At 37.5% G+C, this 17,096-nt stretch overlaps 3 protein-coding genes across 3 annotated transcripts; 1 reads left to right on the top strand and 2 right to left on the bottom strand.

The window, feature by feature from the left end:
* Window positions 1-398: 398 nt before the first annotated feature.
* Window positions 399-4,442, bottom strand: GCK72_011178 (uncharacterized protein; the record flags this gene model as incomplete). Its single annotated transcript, XM_003091065.2, has 3 exons — window positions 399-552; window positions 2,215-3,012; window positions 4,357-4,442. The coding sequence occupies 3 exons, from the start codon at window positions 4,440-4,442 to the stop codon at window positions 399-401; spliced, it is 1,038 nt and encodes a 345-aa protein (XP_003091113.2).
* A 2,363-nt stretch (window positions 4,443-6,805) lies between these two features.
* On the bottom strand, window positions 6,806-9,076 carry GCK72_011179 (uncharacterized protein; the record flags this gene model as incomplete). Its single annotated transcript, XM_003091064.2, has 4 exons — window positions 6,806-6,957; window positions 7,579-7,687; window positions 8,632-8,901; window positions 8,957-9,076. The coding sequence occupies 4 exons, from the start codon at window positions 9,074-9,076 to the stop codon at window positions 6,806-6,808; spliced, it is 651 nt and encodes a 216-aa protein (XP_003091112.2).
* A 4,426-nt stretch (window positions 9,077-13,502) lies between these two features.
* On the top strand, window positions 13,503-16,180 carry GCK72_011180 (uncharacterized protein; the record flags this gene model as incomplete). Its single annotated transcript, XM_053728273.1, has 5 exons — window positions 13,503-13,621; window positions 13,670-13,824; window positions 14,668-14,764; window positions 14,809-15,120; window positions 15,802-16,180. The coding sequence occupies 5 exons, from the start codon at window positions 13,503-13,505 to the stop codon at window positions 16,178-16,180; spliced, it is 1,062 nt and encodes a 353-aa protein (XP_053587850.1).
* Window positions 16,181-17,096: the final 916 nt, after the last annotated feature.

The raw sequence follows: 17,096 nt of genomic DNA on the forward strand, positions 1-17,096 counted from the left end.
CCGGACAACTCTGCTGCTCACGTCACTTTCTTTAGTACGTACCCAATGATGGATTAGGGTGCCGACACTCTAGGAGTCGTCATCTTATCGTCGGTTGAATAAATATTGCCACGTCATCTTATAAGTCTCAATGGAGCACGTTTACCGCCACTACTGTCTGAGATATTTTCCTCTTTCCACATACTCCCTGAGAAATAAAAGCTGGGCTACTGTAGATTCAAAATCTCAATATTTTCTACCATTTCGGCACAGTGTCAAAATCCAAAAAAATGTGTACACAGGAATGAGAGATTTATAACAGAATTCTGAGAAAAAGAATGGCTGAATACATAAATAATAAATTACACAAAAAACCAGTATATACAAACAGTTAAAACTCAAAACTTTGAACAGAATAGTCATTTCTTGGTACTGAAAACGAACAAATTGATGTCAAATGGAGAGAAGAATTTGGTTTCGCTCTTCTTCTCCGAGTTCTTTGTCACGTAGATGCCGACACTTGATTCATGGCTTTTCAGTGGGATTCGCAGCACTCCCGGGTATTCTTTGCATCTGGAAATATGCAATTTTGATTTCGGATTTTTCGAGATTGTCTCATCGTTTCACGGATAATATCACAGTTCACAGTCTCCCAGACTCCGAGTAAGAACTGCAAGGAAATTTTTGATCTACCCTCATGAAACGAAAATTTTGAGAAATTTGCAGGTCTAGAACATTATTTCATTATTTTTTAGCGTAAAGCTCAAGGTCAGAAGTAAGAATAATTTCAGTTTTAGAATTATTCTGAGAGCATTATCCAACCATTCAATCCAAAAAATTCTGGTTTCAAATACTTTTTCAATTCGAAAAGGCAATTTTTCATTTTTATTTCGGAAAAATCTACGGGATTTGTTCATTTCTCAACATTAGCCAGCGAATGATAGCTCAAAACGTCCGCCGGAGATTTGTACACATTTCTGTAGGACGGTTTTTCAATTTGCTCATTAGTTTTCGAGAAAATAACAAAAAATTGAAAAAAATTTGGAATTTGATCGATTTCTCGAAAACTAATGAGCAAATTGAAAAACCGTCCTACAGAAATGTGTACAAATCTCCGGAGCACGATTTGAGCTATCATTCGTTGGATAATGTTGAGAAATGAACAAATCCCGTAGATTTTTCCGAAATAAAAATGAAAAATTGCCTTTTCGACTTGAAAAAGTATTTGAAACCAGAATTTTTTGGATTGAATGGTTGGATAATGCTCTCAGAATAATTCTAAAACTGAAATTATTCTTACTTCTGACCTTGAGCTTTACGCTAAAAAATAATGAAATAATGTTCTAGACCTGCAAATTTCTCAAAATTTTCGTTTCATGAGGGTAGATCAAAAATTTCCTTGCAGTTCTTACTCGGAGTCTGGGAGACTGTGCAGTTAACATTTCGGTAGGGAATGTAGTTCAAATATACGGTTTTAATTTTGAAGTTGATAACTTTTTCTGATGTCTCTCGGTAGGTTTTGCTTCAAACTCAGAATAGTTTCGATTTTTGAATTCAGCTCATCAAGACGCTTTGAATGAGTATAATCATGACTCGGTTTGGACCGAATCAAGTCTCGACACGAAAACTACCGTGGTTGGGATTTGGGATACTTTAGTTTTCGTGGTGGACCTCGAATTGAAGCGAATCTAAGCATGATTATTGTCATTCGAAGTGTCTCGATAAGATGAATCCAAAAATCTAGGTGTCATAAAGTTTGAGAGTAAACTGGACGAGTTACGGTAGCTGAAAATGTGAAAGTTGTTACGAAAAACTTCGAAAATTTGTAACTTTGCTGGTTTTTATCGGTTTTTCACGGATTTTAGCCTAAAATGTCGCGAATTTCACAATCTTGGTTTCAAAACGATCCAAGGGAAAAATTATTGTGAAATTCGATTTTTGAACCCGCGAGACCTGCGGAAATGACTCTAGATCGTTTCTAAACAAAGATGTTTCGAAACCAAAGACATGGTTTCAAAACGTCCGGCTCAAAAAAGTCTCCAAGCCAAAAAACTGGCAGGGTTTCCACATATTAGGTCGACACATTTCTTACAACTGTGCTCCACCGAAATTCCCTTGAAAAATGTCACTTTTTCTCTGAGTCTCTCAATTTCGCACACAATTTTCTACGATTTCGGTAGAGCGCGGTTGTAAAAAGTGTGTCGTGCTAATAAAAACCGAAACAATCAAACTCACCCCAACATCTCCGACTGCTCCACGACCGCACCTTGTCTCGCCGACAATCCAACCAACAAATGTTTGATATCATCGACCGTCCTGACACCCAACGAGAACCATGTTCCATCTTCTCTTCCATGCTCAATCCACTCATCAATCACAATAGAAACTTCCATCCGTTGGAACGCTTGACACTCGAGATGCGCCTGACAAATGTCCATATCCAGAATCGTATGCAGCCATGTCGCATACTTTGATTTATCGAGGATTTGCACAAAGTTGGCGGTTTGAATCCATGGATGTTTGTAGTCCTCATCCTCCTGACGCATTCGAGTACCACTGATGAATACTGTATCGAAGGGGATGCTGGATTCATGGAGATATGGTTGAATGGACTCGAGGGTTTTCACTACGTTATGGTCTATTTTAATGTCTCGAACCGCCAGTCTCAAGTCATCCGGTAGGAAAGCAGTGGAATCTTTTTTACTAATTGACAAATATTTCACAGTGATCGGCATGACCCTTCCCTCGAATAACTTCTTTGCAAGATACAACATTGTGTCAATAAACTCCCGGTTATTCACAATACGCTCAACTTTCGAATGTCTTCCGGACTTCATGGACATTTTCAGGTATGGTGAGCCTTCGATTCGGAGATTTGTCTTATCGAAGCAACACGCGGGCTCGTAGTTATCCACTTTGAATATTGTGTTGTTTATAATGATCTGATTGGTTTTGAACGTGAGTTGATCGACGTTGAGGGGCGTGGCTGCTTCGATTGGGCGGAGCGATGGGATTTTGTGCGCTAGGCGGATTCTGGAAACATTTATTTGGGTTTGGATACTAGTCGATACGTGCCCTGTTTTATGAGCTGAAAAATATATCAAAATGTAGATCTACAGTAATTTGCAGTTTTTAGCTGAAAATGGTCAACTTTATGAGTGTGAGACGGCCTCCCTGATGGTATCACAATATTGACTGTTTACGAAGTGTGTAGATCACAAGTAGCACTACATTTTTGTAGTTGACAACTTTTTCGTTAGCTCCGCCCACTTTTGAGATGTGCGCCTTTTAAGATGAACGCGCTCTTTCTCACTTCGAAGGCGCATATCTCAAAAGTGGGCGGAGCTAACAAAAAGTTGTCAACTACAAAAATGTAGTGCTGGATTTGATATACAATTTTGCAATTGCTTATTTTTTGTTTGCTCCGCCCACTTTTTAGTTATGGGTCTTTAAATATAACTGTTTTAACAAGTCCTCACCACCAACCATTTTTCGCGCCAAAGGCGCTCCAGACGCTTTTATATCACGATTCTAGCGCCGCAGGCACCCCAAACTGTTTTAAATAGGCATTCTAGCGCCGCAGGCATACCAGGACACTTTTGCGCCGGAGGCATATTTAAAGGCGCATATCTCAAAAGTGGGCGGAGCTTGCATAAAGTTGTAAACTACAAAAATGAAGCTCTAGTTGTGATCTATACATTCCATAAGCAATCGATATTGTGAGACTATCAGGGAGGCCGTGTCACACAGACGAAGTTTTTGAGAAAAAAAGGTAATTCTCCCATTCGATTGGTTATAACTTTTTAGGGAGACCTTACCCAGAAAAGTTGTCAACTATAAAAGTAAAGCTATATACATGATCTACATGTCCTAAAAAATTTGGCTCATTGAGACATCAGGAAACGTTTTTCTAAGGTAGCTGTGATGAAGATTGAAGAATGACCCAAGTTTCAGGCGGTTAAAGTTAACGATATTGCTTCAAATTTAATATGAATCAAGAGTACAAATCAAGATCTTCATATTTGTAGTTGACAACTTTTTGTTAGCTCCGCCCACTTTTGAGATATGCGCCTTTGAAATCATTAAAGGCGAATATCTCAAAAGTGGGCAGAGATAACAGGTTATTCTAGAATTTTGGGTCGTTTCAAAACCAGAAGATTTCAAAACAGTGGCTTCCAAATTTCCTGGTTTCAAAATGTCCCCCGGAGTCCAAAGTCCATACTTTCATCATACCAGCATTATCAGTGTGGTGATAAGACTCTACTGTTAGAAACTAACAACTTCTCAATGAATTTTTACATAAAATGTACACACATCTATAAAATTATGTGTATTACGGTTTCGAAAAATCGAATTTTTCATATAAAAATCACTCACCTCGAATTGACATTCATATGTTTGAATATTAATTTCATCGATTCTCGAGGCAATTCTTTGGAAGACGGTGCTGTTGATGACGTCATGGTGGAGCTGGAAATGTTGAGCTTGGGAAAAATTGAGCACAAATGAGAAAGAAATCCAAAAAAACGGAGAAAAATTAATGAAACGGAGTTTTTTAGATCCACTGGACCCAAAATAGCTAAAAACAAAAGGGAAAGGGCTAAAAATTGTCGAAAAATTCAATAAAAATCACTGAAAACCACTAAAAATCCTAGGACCCAGCAAAAAATCGTAACGAGAGAGCACGAACTCGAAAATAGAGCCAAAATAGCTAAAAGTAGTGGAAAATAACCATTTAGGGGTAAAACTAGCCGTAAAATTCAATAAAAACCACTAAAAATAACCAAAAAACATCAAAATCCCGCAAAAAAACTGTCCCGAAGCCATCAACCTGCTGTAAACCGTAACGAGAGAGCGCACTAAACCGTAGGGCCGAAAATAAGACTAAAATAGCTAAAAGTAAAGCAAAATGACTACTTGGGGAAAAAAATAGACGTAAAATTCAATAAAATTTACTAAAAACCACCTAAAAACTTCCGAAACCCCGCAAAAAACCGCCTCGAAATCATCAAGCCACGAGAGAGCACCTTGGACCGTAGACCAGAAAAAATAGCTAAAAAGTAATGGAAAATAACCATTTAGGGGTAAAACTAGCCGTAAAATTCAATAAAAACCACTAAAAATAACCAAAAAACATCAAAATCCCGCAAAAAACTGTCCCGAAGCCATCAACCTGCTGTAAACCGTAACGAGAGAGCGCACTAAACCGTAGGGCCGAAAATAAGACTAAAATAGCTAAAAGTAAAGCAAAATGACTACTTGGGGAAAAAAATAGACGTAAAATTCAATAAAATTTACTAAAAACCACCTAAAAACTTCCGAAACCACGCAAAAAACCGCCTCGAAATCATCAAGCCTGCTGTAAACCGTAACGAGAGAGCACCTTGGACCGTAGACCAGAAAAAATAGCTAAAAAGTAATGGAAAAGAGGCATTTAGGGCTAAAAACAGACGTAAAATTAAATAAAAACCACAAGAAACTATCAAAAGACTCAAAATCCCGCAAAAACCGCCTCGAAATCATCAACCTGCAGTAAACAGTAACAAGAGAGAGCACGACACCTTGGACTCGAAAATGGGAACAAAATAGCTAAAAGTGATGGAAAATAGGCATTTGGGGCTAAAAACAGTCGTAAAATCCAATAAAAACCACTAAAAACCATAAAAAAGGCTGAAATCCCGCAAAAAAAAACCGTCCCCAAAACCATCAACCTGCTGTAAACCGTAACGAGAGAGCACACTAAACCGTACGGCCGAAAATAAGACTAAAATAGCTAAAAGTAAAGCAAAATGGTTACTTGGGCATAAAAATAGTCATAAAATCCAATACAAACAACTAAAAACCACCAAAAAACCCCAAAACCTCGCGAAAAACCGTCCCGAAACCAACAAAGGGCCCACAAAACTGTATACATGATATCAAAACAGCTAAAAACCGGGAAAAATACGATTTGGGGCTAAAAATAGTCGTAAAATTCAATAAAAACCACTAAAAAACTCCAAAAAACCTTCTAAACCCCGCAAAAAAAACCGTCCTCGCTAGCAGTAAAAACCCCTCCAACGAGAGAGCACCCCAGACCGTGGAGACATAGACGAAAAACAGACGGAGAGGAAGGAATCGGATTATAAAACTGCCGCCCAACACATACCGCCAACACAACACACGCCGTCTTTTCCCGCCATTTCGACGAGTGTGATATGGCGGACGGGGGGACCCTTTTTCCTATCCATGAGAGACCACACGAGGCGGAGAGAGAGCAGAGAAAAAGAGTAATGGCAGAAAAAAGGAGACGGAGAAGAGTGTTATGTCATGCTGCTCTTTGCCTTGCTTGCAACACCTGGCGTGTCTTCGGCGCGTGAGTGTACTGGGGTGCCTTTGGCGCGTTTGAAGTTAGGATTGCAGTAGCTTAGGTAGTTTTATAGATATCCGCCTGAAAGTTTTTGGGTGGGATGCTGAAGTGTTAGGGATGGTATTAGTGAAGTTTGGGATCTGATTTTTTGGATTGAAGTCAAAATACTCGAAAACTGGTTTAGACTCGGCTAAAAACAACAATTTCGAGTAGTTTTCAGCTGTTTCTCAAGTAAAAAAAGGATTCAAAAACCAGTCTTCTAGCTATTTTCAGCAAAAACTCCCAACATTTCAATCACCCAGTGACTTAAATAAAAAAATAACTTGTCCAGTGGAAAACGGCCAAATTCCAGAAATCTGAAATAAAAATCATTGAAAATAGACAATTTAATGTCTAAAACATTGCAATTTCAACAACAAAATATAACAAGTAACGAGTGGGAATGTGGATAAAACGAATGCAAACATTTCAATTCAATTATTGTCTCAACTGGAAGAATCGGTTGATACTATTCTCGAGTGACCAGTAGAAATTGTTCTCTTGACACGATTTTGGTGTCGAGAAGATGTTCGGAGCCTTATCGTGAATCGAGTAGCTCCATTTGGTATCGCCAATGGATGTGGCGATTTCTGGAAGGGAAAAAATCGATTTTTAGGAGGAAAAACGCCCTGAAACTGAATTCCGAGACAGCCTCAATTTTCCCGTTTTTCCCAGTGATAACTTGACTTTTTCAGATAATTAATTGTTTGAGAAGTCAAAAAGAACTTTTTTTGCATAGTTGTCAAGGCCTGGGCAAATTGCCGCGAAAGTCAAATTTTCAAATTTTTTGAATTTTTTTCGCGAAAAAGTCAAATTCCCGACTACCAGTCAGAATTAGAAGAAATTCTGAAAAATAGTCAAACATTGAAAAAATTTCGAAAAAAAATTGGAAAAATTTCGAAAAAAAATTGGAAAAAAGGGTAATTTTTTGAAGCCGGGCCTTGAAAATTTTCTACCGGGCCGGCCCGAGCCTTGACAACTATGTATTTTTGTAATTTGATGAAACTCTCTGTCTGGCGCACCTCATACGCGCTTCCGATATCTGGGGTGCCTTCGACGCGCTTGTAATTAGCTTTTTGCGTTCAAAAACCGATTATCCGGTGATTTTTAAAGAAAAAATAACTGAAAAACGTAGATTTCGGTTTTTTTCAGGTCTGGCGCACCTTGAGGCTGCGAAACGTCCCGGTTCCCTGTAATTTCTGAAAACTCACTGAAATAAATATCGAAATACTGTTCGTATTTCTTTTGGAAATTGGAAATGCTGAAGTATCGAGTGGCGGTTTCCCAGTTTTCCATTCGGTAGTGGATAATGAGAACTGGCTGAAAAAAGTGGATGATTTTCAAAAAATTACGAATTTTCGGATGATAAATCTTAAAAATCTGATCAGATTTCTCTGAAAATTGTTCTATTTTTAGCTGAAGAAGCTATACTCATTTTCAGAGAAATCTGATCTGATTTCTAAGATTTTCAACTAAAAACGAGTCGAATTTTCTAGAAAAAGCATTTTCGCCACTTTGGGGTTCGCGAAAATTAAGAAACCATTCAGAAACCACCCAAAAAGTATGAAAAACGCCTAAATTGGTTAAAAAGCTGAAAAACTGTTACGATATCGGTTTGAAAAGTTTAATCCGTGTTTTTCGACGTGAGTTTTAATTCCGTAGTTGTCAAGGCACGGCCCGAAGGCCCGGGCAAATTGGCGCGAAAGTCAAATTTTTGAATTTTTTTGCGAAAAAGTCCAATTTTCGACTATCATTCAGGATTAGAAGAAATTCTGAAAATTAGTCAAAAATGGTCACATTTTCGATGAAAAATTGAAAAAATTTCGAAAAAAGGGTCATTTTTTGAAGCCGGGCATTGACAACTATGAATAATTCCAAAAAATTCTGAAAATTTTTATATTTTTAGCTGAAGAGAATTGAATTTTTTTTGCGATTTTTGAAATGGCGGAAAGCGGAAGGCGGAAAGCGGAATGAAAATTTTTAAAGCGGAAGGCGGAAGTTTAAAAAAAAAATTGGCGGAATGAAAAAATTGGCCTTATTTTGTTGTAAAAAGCTTTTAAAAATGATTAAATCTGTATTAAACTTCCTTTTTTGGTAAAAATTGTTAGTTTTTGCAAAAAAAACTCAAAAAATATCAGTAAATTCGAGTAGGCGAACAAATTTTTCAAGCTTATTTCATTCTAGGCGGAAGGCGGAAAGCGGAAGGCGGAACTCCGCTCAACTCTGTTTGCAATCGCGCTCCATCTCACTCCAGTAGAGCGTACCTTCTCGGGATTAGTAACAATCTGCATCATCTGAACATCGCTTTCAATAAGACGAAATTTCGGTTTAGCGGCACTTTCAGTTGGCACCTTCTCAATGCATATTTTAACGAGTCCATCCAATTCATAATTCTTCGCTTCCTTCAGAATCTCCTGAATCTCTTTCAGGGATTCTGGAAGAACGACGTCTTCGTCTCTCATGAAATTCAGAATCAGACGGAAGTGTTTCGGGTCTCTATCGATGAATACGCACCCATTTTCGTCTTCTTTCAACTGAAAATTCAAATTTTTCGAACAATTTTTTGGGTGTTCGGTAGAGCGCAGATACCTTATCCTCCGATTCGAACATTGTCTTGAAGAATCCGTCGAATTTAGTGAGCGTCGGCTTTGAAGTCTTGAAAATGACGCCTCCGACATCGAGTTTCACGATTTCGTCATTGGCAGACATTGCTGGTGAGTGGGTTTACCTGAAATCAAGAAAATTGTGGGAGAAAATGAAAAAAATGGAGGAAAACGCAGTAAAAAATGAGTGAAAGGGCTGAAAAAACGGGAAAATCTGTGATGTGAAAAAAGAGTAAAGCTTTTTGCAGTATTTTAGTTATTTTTAGCAAAGTTTCGCCAATTTTTGACTGCAAAATCTCTGAAAATTGTATGAAAACATGCTTTCAATGTTATTTCAAAGGAAATTCAAACGTTTTCAAGCTAAAAACACAAAACACAGCTTTTGTTTCATTTTAGAGAAGTGTTGATGAAAAAATATAAAAATTGAGTTCAAAAACTTTGCGAAATACCGTGTTTTCCTGATTTTTCAGCCTAAAATTTTATTTTTACTCGTTTTGTACTGCTTTTACTGTAAAAAATTAATTTCTGGTAAGAATTTTCAAAAAAAAATCGCGTGCAGGAACGCAGGTGCGGCAGAGAGTTGTGGGCGGAGCTTAAGCTGCAAGCGGATGAAATTCCAGCTGATTTTCTAACGATCTTGCTGTATATTTGCATATTTTTTATGTTTAATTAATTAAAATACAAAAAAAAACATGAAAACTATGCAAATATACAGCAAAAACGTTGAAAACGTCAATTAAAATACGATTTTATATTGAAATTCAATGTTGATCGTTAGAAAATCAGCTGGAACTTCACCATTGCAGTTTAAGCTCCGCCCACAACTCCCTGCCGCACTTGCGTTTCAGTCCGCAGAGTGTTTTTTTTTTGAAAATTCTTACCAGAAATTAATTTTTTTACAGTAAAAGCAGTACAAAACGAGTAAAAATAAAATTTTAGGCTGAAAAATCGGGGGGAAAACACGGTATTTCGCAAAGTTTTTGAACTCAATTTTTATATTTTTTCATCAACACTTTTCTAAAATGAAACAGAAGCTGTGTTTTGTGTTTTTAGCTTGAAAACGTTTGAATTTCCTTTGAAATAACATTGAAAGCATGTTTTCATACAATTTTCAGAGATTTTGCAGTCAAAAATTGGTTTTGCAATAAATAAACGTTCGGAACAAGAAATTTCGGGTTTCTCGATCTTTTTCGCTCCAAAAACTTGCCGGAAAAGGATTTTTCTGAAAATTTTTTATTAAAAACGCATGAAAAATATCAAAAATCTGCTTTCAAGGTTGAAAATTCGGCAGAAATCGCTGAAAACGTCTTGTGAAAAACTGAAAAATAATGCGTCTGTTTTTGCTCGTAAAGTGCAATACATCGTACGCAATTGCGTACCGTAACTCTGAGTTTGAATTTTAGTGGGTTGCATTAAATTTCAGCAGGAAAAATATCGAAAAAATAGGAAAATTCGAGTTTCCCATGTTCGAAAATGTCGAAAAACTTACTAATTTAAAAAAGTCTGAAGATAACTAAAAAAAAACAGCAAAAGTGTGAACTGGCGCGTCAAATAAAATGCAAATTCCTCGGCATAATAATGATCTCTGCAGAGATCTCTGTTTTATCTCGAAAACAATTGAAAAAAAGAGAAAATTTGTTGGGAAAAGAGAGGAAATGAGCAAAGAATCTTGTTCGAGAGGACTACACGGGAGCGCACGGAAAAACTCTTCCACCAAAAAGCTTATTTTGAGTCAGAAGAACAGGAATTGTAACGTTTAGAGCGATTTTTAGCATATGAAGTATCGGAATCTGGAATAAAACAAATCTGAAGCTTCAGTCCTCCTTTGATATAACAGCAGAAAAAAATACATGAAATTTGATCGAAAAAATTACACAATTACACACAAAACACATTTCCGATCGCTAGATTCACCACTCATTTATTTTATTTTCTGCCTTCTGTTCCGATGTTTCACGTACAAACCAACACAGGATTCAAATTTCACTACTCTAGTTTTTGCACTTTTGTTTTGGCAGGAGAGAGAATCCTATCTCTCAGGTCATCTTCTAGTGTCTTCTCTGTGTTCTCTCGTTTTCTTTTCTTCTTTTTAAAACGGAAGAGAGGAGATAAAAAGAACAGAGTAATTGCATTGATTTTTCATTTTACTATAGTAGTCATTTAGCAGTTTTGACCCACAAATTGATGTACTTTGTTCAAAAAATGTAGTAGAGGGTACAGAAATATCAAGATTTGCCCAGTCCGGTCGCCCCGGAGTCAAATTTTTATCAAAAATAGTCAAAAATCCTATGTACGCTTGAGTTTTTATCGATAGTTGAAAGCACAGCATAGTCAAAAATTTGACTTTTTTGCGAAAAAAATTCTAAAAGTTCAAAATTTCAAATGTTTGTACTGAGGATTTTTCTACGTGCCCAAATTTTTAGATGGTTGTGTAGTCCAATTCTAGAGCTTCATTTTTGTAGTTGACTACTTTTTGTTAGCTCCGCCCACTTTTGAGATATACGCCTTTAAAACCGGCAGTGAGAAAGAGCGCGTTCATCTTAAAAGGCGCATATCTCAAAAGTGGGCGGAGCTAACGAAAAGTTGTCAACTACAAAAATTTAGGGCTGGATTTGATATACAATTTTGCAATTGCTCGCTTTTTGTTTGCTCCGCCCACTTTTTAGTTCTGGGTCTTTAAATATAACTGTTTTAACAAGTCCTGACCACCAACCATTTTTCGCGCCGAAAGCGCTCCAGACTCTTTTATATCACGATTCTAGCGCCGCAGTCACCCCAAACTGTTTTAAATAAGCATTCTAGCGCCTCAGGCATACCAGGACACTTTTGCGCCGGAGGCGCGCCAGATCACGTATTCTAGCACCGCAGGCATTTTTAAAGGCGCATATCTCAAAATTGGGCGGAGCGAACAAAAAGTTGTCAACTATAAAAATGAAGCTCTACTTGTGATCTATACATTACAAAAACAATCGTTATTGTGATACCATCAGGAAGGCCGTCTCACACTCTCAAAGTTTGACATTTTTTAACTAATGAAAACGGCGAAAATTTTGAGAATTATGGAATTACCACTGCTGTATCTGTCTTGAAAGTAAACCTGCAAAAAAGTAGTGAACTATAAAAGTGGAGTTCTATGATTTGACTACACAGTTGTATGAAAAATTAAGCTTTTGAAATATATTCTTACTCCCGTTCCAGCAAACTGCATCCATGTTACTCTTTCCTCCAAAACCAAGTACATCTCTTATTCCAGATTACCCTTATAATCCTTACCTCCATATTCATTGCTATTCTAACCTTCTCCCTCTGTATCATTTATCGACGACGAGAAATATTCAAAATTCGATCGAAAATTGGGCTGAAAGGGCCTGAGACTCATTGGTTTTGGGGAAATTTGAAGTTGGTCATCGAGTGAGTTCTATTTGTTTTCCGTCACTTGAAATTTCAAAAAATTCAGAAGAATTGCAGCCAACGGGTACAATGATTCTCCCACTTGGCATCAGGAGTTGCATAGAGAATATGGAGAGACTTTCGGGTGAGTTCTTGGTCAGTTCCGACTCAAATTCATTTTGCACATAATTCCGAAATTCAGCTCGTTGAGAGCTCTCAGAAAAGTATAAACAAGCCTGGTATACGATATGCTCCTTTAAACTCGGCCTACTGTAGTTTTCGTGGTTGGACCAAACTGAAAGCGAATCTAGGCATGATTATACTTTTCTGAAAGCTCTAAGTGGGCTGAATTCAAAAAATTGATGGGATTTAATTTTTATCAGAAAAAAACCGTGATTTTCGAAAATTTTTGAAGCCATCTTCAAATAATTCAAATTTCCAGACTCTATTTCGGCACTGAATTTGATATCATCCTCTCCAATGAAGAAGACATAAAGGAAGTGTTTATCAAGAACTTTTCAAACTTCTCAGATCGATTAACTCCGCAAATTTTCGAAATGAATAGTAAGTGGGCTCCGACACAGAGTTTTCGAATTTTTAAAGTTAAATTCTGATTCAGAATTAGTAGAATTTCACGAATATCCTCAAAAATGTTCAATGAAACATATCTTATCAGATTCAGCTCGTCGTGACGCTTCGAAAAAGTATAATCATGCCCATATTCTGAGCAAATCGGGTCTCACCACGAAAACTACCGTAACTCAGGATCTAGACTACTGTAGTTTTCGTGGTGAGACCCAACTTGCTTAGAACCTAGACATGATTATACTCATTCGAAGCGTCTTCCCACGCTGAATTTGATGAGATCAGTTTCATGACCGAGAATTGGGTTTCTAGGCCACGAAAGCTCAAAATGTGAGTTTTAGGCCGCAAGTTATGAAAATTGGCGCGCCTAGTACGCGTTTTCTCACAGTCAGTTTTCTTCATTTTTCGATCGTAAAACTCCGGGACTATGCTGTGCCGGGTCTTGACAAGTATGCTGGCGCACCTTTGACGCGTTTCCTTTTCCAGATTTGAATAGTTCTCTCTTGCAAAACACGTATGCAACGGGGTGGAAATCTACTCGCACTGCTATCGCTCCAATGTTTGCCGCCGGAAAAATAAAGGCGATGCATGAGACAGTCAGCTTGAAAATTGACACTTTTTTGGAGATTTTGGAGGAAAAATCAAGAAATTCAGAAGAGAAATTTGATATCTATGAGTTAGTTTTGACTATTTTTTTGAAACTTTTAAATGTTTTTTTATTCAGAGATTTCCAACGCCTCTCCCTTGACATCATCGGAAAATGTGCATTTGCGATTGATAGTAACTGTCAGAGAGATGAAACTGATGTATTCTATGTGCAGGCGAGGAAGTTTGTGTCAAGTGTCGATATTCGGAAGAGTTGGATTCTCATAGCTTCTTGTGGGTGGATTTTTCATTTTTCATATTAGTTTTATTTCAGATTCCGATATTTCAGACAATTCTAAGAAACTATTTGAGCACAGGGGAAGTTTAGCGCGTGTTTATCGTATCTTTCAATAAAAAACGCGACGCACACGCAACGCGACTGGCGCGGTAAATTCAAAACTTTTCGTTGCGGACCTTACGTCACCCCTGTGTTTGAGCAAGAATCTTGTCCGATAGGATTTGCAAAATTTCAAAAACTTTGTGAAAAAAATATCATTTTTCGAACCCAGGCTGAGATTTTGCAAGTCTGGGGTTGAGGGCTTTTAGAAAAGTATATTCATGTCTGCGTTGGGTCCCCGTCACAGAAATTACGGTAGCCTAGATTCTCTGAATTTTTTTTTCGAAATTAAGAATTCTACAAAACTACTGTAACATGATCATTTTCGGCACAGCTGAACTGAACTTTTAAGGACACTTTTGAATTCAACACTTTAAGAGCTTCCAGAAAAGTATAATCATGTCGCAGGAGAACTACAGTAACCCAGTTAGAAACGCATACTGTAGTTGGGAGGTCGAAGCCACAAACCACTCAAACATACTAAAAACTCTAAAAACCACTAAAGTTACAGATTTTCGAAAACTGTCGAAAATTGATATTTTACAAAAACTACTGTAACTTGGTCATTATTCATTCAGTTCAACTTTTAACAACATTTATGAATTCAACACTTCAATGGCTTCCAGACTACAGTAACCCAGTTTAAGACTCTACCTAGTCATGATTATACTCTTATAAAAACTCATCATAAACTAATTAAGCCTAATTAACCCACGTCTTCTCAAAAATGAGTGTTTCAGTCATGCTCCCCGAGCTCTCTTGGATATGGAAAGCTCTCTACCGATTCACTGATTTAGCCGCTGCAGAGATCCCTCTGATAAATGGATTATCGGATATGTAAGTGGGCAAACAGGACTAATATCCGACACTAATTTTTCCAGATACGAAAGAAGACTCGCCGGAGAAGGATATGACAGTGTCGACCTCCTGAAACTCCTTCTTGACAGAGGGATGTCTAAAAAAGAGGTCACTGAAAATTGTTTCGCATTTCTCATAGCTGGATACGAAACGTCCAGTACGGCTATGGTTTATGGGGCGTATTTGTTGGCAAAGTATCCGGATGTTCAGCGGAAATTATATGAAGAAATAAAGAAAATGAAAACGAGTGATCTGAGTTATGAATCAATTCATCAAATGAAATATTTGGACGCTTTTTATAAGGAGACACTTAGATACTATCCGCCCGTTATTCAGTGAGTTTTTATTTTGTTGAAATAAGCTGAGCTTTCAGAGAAGCATATATTTGGGACAAGTTGGGTCTCACAACGAAAACTACAGTAACCCGTGTTTAAAGGCTCATACCGTATATGGGTTTTTGAACGCAACCCAGGCATAATTATACTTTTTTGAAAGCTCTCGTCGCGCTATTGGTTCAAAATTATCGAGACTGAAACCCCGCCGGGCAAGGCCAGTGAAAAATATCAAATCGGTCTGGCCCGACCTTGCCCTGCAGTAAACAGATCAAGTTATAACAGTTTTGAGAAAATAGTGTTGTTCGAAAACTTTCGAAGTTCTGTAATTTTGTTGGTTGATACTATTTTTGGGCGGTTTTCGACTTACTTTAAAATGCCTCATTAAGCTACATAGGAAAAAATTGAAAAATGGGCAAGGTTCCAGAAATATATAATCATTCCAAGAAAGTATCCCAACTACAGTAACCCAGGCGCATGTTGTAGTTAAGACTCAGCTTTTCGCTAGGGTAGCGTGAAACTAGTCACCAAGATAGGTTAACTGGGTTACTGTAGTTTTAGTGGTGTGTCTCTACCTATGGCATGATTATACTTTTCTGGAAGCTCTTGAAGCGTTGAATTCATGATTATTGTTAAACATTCATCTGGACCAAAAATGACCAAGTTTCCAACTCTATTTTCCAGTTTCAATGCAAAAGTGTGCCAATCCGACATCACAATCCGCAACCAATTCTATCCGAAAGGATGTGTCGTGAAAGCTCAACCCTACACAATCCATCGGTTATCTTCTAATTGGGAACGCCCCGAAGAATTCGATCCGAATCGTTTTTTATTCTCCGAAGAAAGTTCAAGTAAACTGAGATGGATCCCTTTTGGTATCGGACCCCGTTACTGTATCGGGATGAGGTTCGCTGAGATGGAATTCAAGACAACGATGGTGAAGTTGGTGGAGAAGTTCGAGTTGGGAATAAGGGAAGGGGAAGATCGAGATTTGATTCCGGAATGTGTTGGTGTTATATTAAGACCAAAGGGACCGGTTAGGTTGGAGTTGAAGCTGCGGTAACAAATAATGTTGAAAAATAATAAAATTCAATAAATATCATCTTCTCTTTTTGTTTTATTCTATCATCTAGAAAATTCTAAATTCAATAATGTGCATCTTGTATTTATCCATATTTCTCAAAGCCCGGTCCGGGAAGGCGCGGGTGAAAAAAATAACTATTTTATTCCAAAATTTAAGAAATTTTTTGAATTTTTCATCGAAAATGTGGCAATTTTGATGTTTTTTCAAAATTTCTTATAATTCTGAATCGTAGTAAAAAAGTTGACGTTTTCGCGTCACGCCAGGTTCCGACTGTTGGTTCTTGGCAATGTGCCAAAATCTTTCAGCATTTTTTTTTCCATAATACATAATACATATGTCAGTTAAGGTTTTACCATCTCCCAAAGATCAAGAGCGTCAACGTCACGCCAGACTCATCATACACGGGTCCAAGCTGTTAGAGATGTGTATCAGAATGTTAATTAAAAAAAAGAAACCGTTGAATTCTTTTTTTCAGAAAAAAATCGGGAACATAAGTCCTTCCTAAAACGCGTCAAGGACACACCCGACACCCGTCTATCCGCCCAATCTATCCCTTTTCACTTTTCTCATGAATCATAGAAACGGACGGCTGGCCGAATGACCTCAAGAACAAGATTCAAACGGAACTTGACATTAGTTCAAAAAAAAGTAATATGTTCCTGTATAAATTCTGTTGTTATAATATAATAGTGAAAAAAGTTTGGCGGAGATAGGAAGATTCACTTTTTGTCAATAGTTCTTCGGACCGGTGGACGCTTAGAGAATTTCTTTTTTTTCTGTAATTCTTGAACCGGTCTTGAGGATCCCCCAACTATTTATATGAGACGTTCTGAAAAATCTGATCAGTTTACAATTTTTCCAGATGACTTAATGAATAGATGTCGAACAATTTTTA

The sequence above is a fragment of the Caenorhabditis remanei genome, chromosome III (assembly GCF_010183535.1).
Source record: "Caenorhabditis remanei strain PX506 chromosome III, whole genome shotgun sequence".
Taxonomy (NCBI): Eukaryota; Metazoa; Nematoda; class Chromadorea; order Rhabditida; family Rhabditidae; genus Caenorhabditis; species Caenorhabditis remanei.